This window comes from Anneissia japonica, unplaced genomic scaffold, assembly GCF_011630105.1.
Source record: "Anneissia japonica isolate Jap-2015-1 unplaced genomic scaffold, ASM1163010v1 scaffold2861_len14627_cov128, whole genome shotgun sequence".
Classification (NCBI taxonomy): domain Eukaryota; kingdom Metazoa; phylum Echinodermata; class Crinoidea; order Comatulida; family Comatulidae; genus Anneissia; species Anneissia japonica.
In genome coordinates, this window is record NW_022700121.1 from 5,030 (window position 1) to 7,782 (window position 2,753).

Below are 2,753 nucleotides of genomic sequence, written 5' to 3' on the forward strand. Positions count from 1 at the left end.
TCTCTTATACACATCTACAGACGCACTTGTTACGAGCTGTTAATGGACAAGTGTGTTTCTTGCAGTAGAGATCCCTTCTAAGCAGTCTAAGATATGGTACATGAAGATAATATTGTGTAGAATAACTGTTATTAAAGTTGCATTTATTGTTTTATTGCAGTAGAGTATGAGGCGCCATGTGTTCACTAATTATTTAGCAAAAATTGACGTGGTTTTTTACGTTATATATTTATATAATATTTTATATAATAAATAATAATTTATATAATATATAATATTTTATATTATATAAAAAATTATATATTATATAAAATAATATATATTATATAAAATATTATATAAAAATTCTATATTATATAAAAAATCATATATTATATAAAAAATCATATATTATATAATATATTATATATTATATAAAAAGTATATATTATATATAATATTATATATTATATAAAATATGTATTATATAAAAAATATATATTATATAAAAATTTATATAAATATATAACGAAAAAACCCATGCCAATTTTGCTAACCATTAAATGAACACACGGCACGCCAAGTGTTCACTTAATATTTAGCAAAAGTACTTGATTTGTCTGCCTAACGAGGCCATATGAATTTTTAAATTTACCAGTGTACCTCTTTAAAGGAATTTTAATAGTACCCTAAACCACAAAGCAGAGAACTTTAAAAACAAATTGTTATACCTAAACTTTAAATGCTTGCAGTCTTCATTCAATGGCACATTCGATTTTAAAAAATACAGCATCATCTTTAACTTTCATCTAAACATTTTGATTCTTATGTCAAGAATTGTTTCAGGAAAATTTGATATTCTTTCAATAAAATTTATTATAAAAAATTTATATCTCAACTACTGTAGTCGTCCCGTGTGAACTTCCCATCTTCTGATCCTGTACACACGTATAGTGAAATGTTCTTTTGGAAAAAAAAAAGGAAATACAAATTATAAAAAATGTTTATTACTGTATGTTTAATATGTTTACTTTTATTATAGTTCAATAGTTGTAGTACTGAAGGTCCTCCACAAATATGGTGCTGATATGGATTTACCATCCAGATTATAGAATATAACGAAGGCTTCTATAGCCTATTGCAATATATTGGAAATCATTCTCTTATAGGAAATGATTTGCCCTACTTGATTGCTGTTACCATACAAGATACTGTTATTGCCACTACGTGGCATAAGGTACAGGCCGAAGGCCCCTCTGGGTAGCCATTTAGGCCCTAGGACCCCGGACGCTGGAAGCCGCGGGGCCTTTTTTCACACATTCGAATTCTTAGTTTGTGTATTGCGATTTGACCCCCAAAAAAGAATACTTGATTTTAACTAAGATATCACTTATAAACAAAATTAATGTAATTGCTAAGCTGTTGGACCCAGATTTAAAAAATTACACCTAATGTTAAAGAAGCAAATATTATATAATATATTATTGAAAATGTGAAAACAAATTTTGTGTAGTTTACCATTAACATATGTAAGTATTTTGAAGGCCAGTTCGACTTTATACAAGTAAAATTGTAAAGTTCATGTTTTTTCTAATTATTTGAAAATTTCATTCCGAATTCTTTAGGTATAAAATAAGAATATGATTAAACACATTGCCAAAAATTATTGGTATATTGAAGTATAAAAGTTTTTTACTAATAAAGACTACGTAACTGCAGTTACTTTTTTTTCTTTCTGAAGCGCAAACCAAATGTGATTTCGAGGATACATACATCTGTTACTTTGAACAAGATGAATATGATGATTTTGATTGGATAAGAACATCTGGATCAACACCCACATCTGGTACTGGCCCTAAGTATGACCACACCTACGAAACATTACAAGGTATTAAAAAGCTGACATGAATTTATATTTTCTAAATGAAAATTGTAAATTCTTGATAAAAATATTTCTAAAATTACAAACAAAATAAATAAAATATACTAAAAAGAGATAAACAACAATATCTCTTAAACCATAACATTTATTTTATCATTTGCCTACAGGTTCCTACATGTATATCGAAACTTCATATCCGCGATACAACAATGAAACTGCACGTCTTTGGACATCGTCATATCCCGCAACAAACGGCACATGCGTCATGTGGTTTTACCACATGTACGGGGCCACATTGAATGTGTACTTAGTCAATACAGAAGGTACCGTTGGTGCACCCGCGTGGGCAAATAGAAACGATCAAGGAAACGTTTGGCGAATTGGAAAACTGTCAGTTGAAACAAAGACTTCCTTCCAGATAGTGTTTGAAGGAATTGTAGGAAGTGGTGATAAAGGAGATATTGCTTTAGATGATGTCAGGATCATCGATGGGGCATGTTTGAGAAACGGTAAAATACACGTTCATAACTATTATTTTTGCCACTAGCCCTTTTGGTCTCTGCTTTCACCATCTACGCCCTATAATAACAGTCTGTGAAAAATAAGGGAGTAACTTAAATAAGTAATTTTAATATATATCCCCCACAGACTTTCTTACAAATGACTGAAACACTCACACAGAGTGGAGCTGTAGGTAGTCTCAACTTCAAAATCATGGGAAACGTAAAAAAGCATTTTCTCACGTTCAAAGATCATAAATATCACCAGCAAAGCAAATGAACTCATCCAACACTGCTGATAAACGACAAACTTCTAAAAAGTAACTAGCTGTAATGTGATAAACTCATACACGAAAACATCACTATGTCATATCATAAAAGAAGAGAAAAGA

At 29.9% G+C, this 2,753-nt stretch overlaps 1 protein-coding gene across 1 annotated transcript in view; it reads left to right on the forward strand.

Moving 5' to 3' along the window:
- Positions 1 to 2,753, forward strand: part of LOC117103294 (MAM and LDL-receptor class A domain-containing protein 1-like) — a gene marked incomplete at both ends in the record, with an annotated part of 12,931 nt that overhangs the window by 3,548 nt on the left and 6,630 nt on the right. The window contains 2 exons of the mRNA XM_033243841.1: positions 1,721 to 1,867; positions 2,029 to 2,370. Coding sequence (XP_033099732.1) covers positions 1,721 to 1,867; positions 2,029 to 2,370 — 489 coding nt within the window. The remainder of the gene's footprint in view (positions 1 to 1,720; positions 1,868 to 2,028; positions 2,371 to 2,753) is intronic.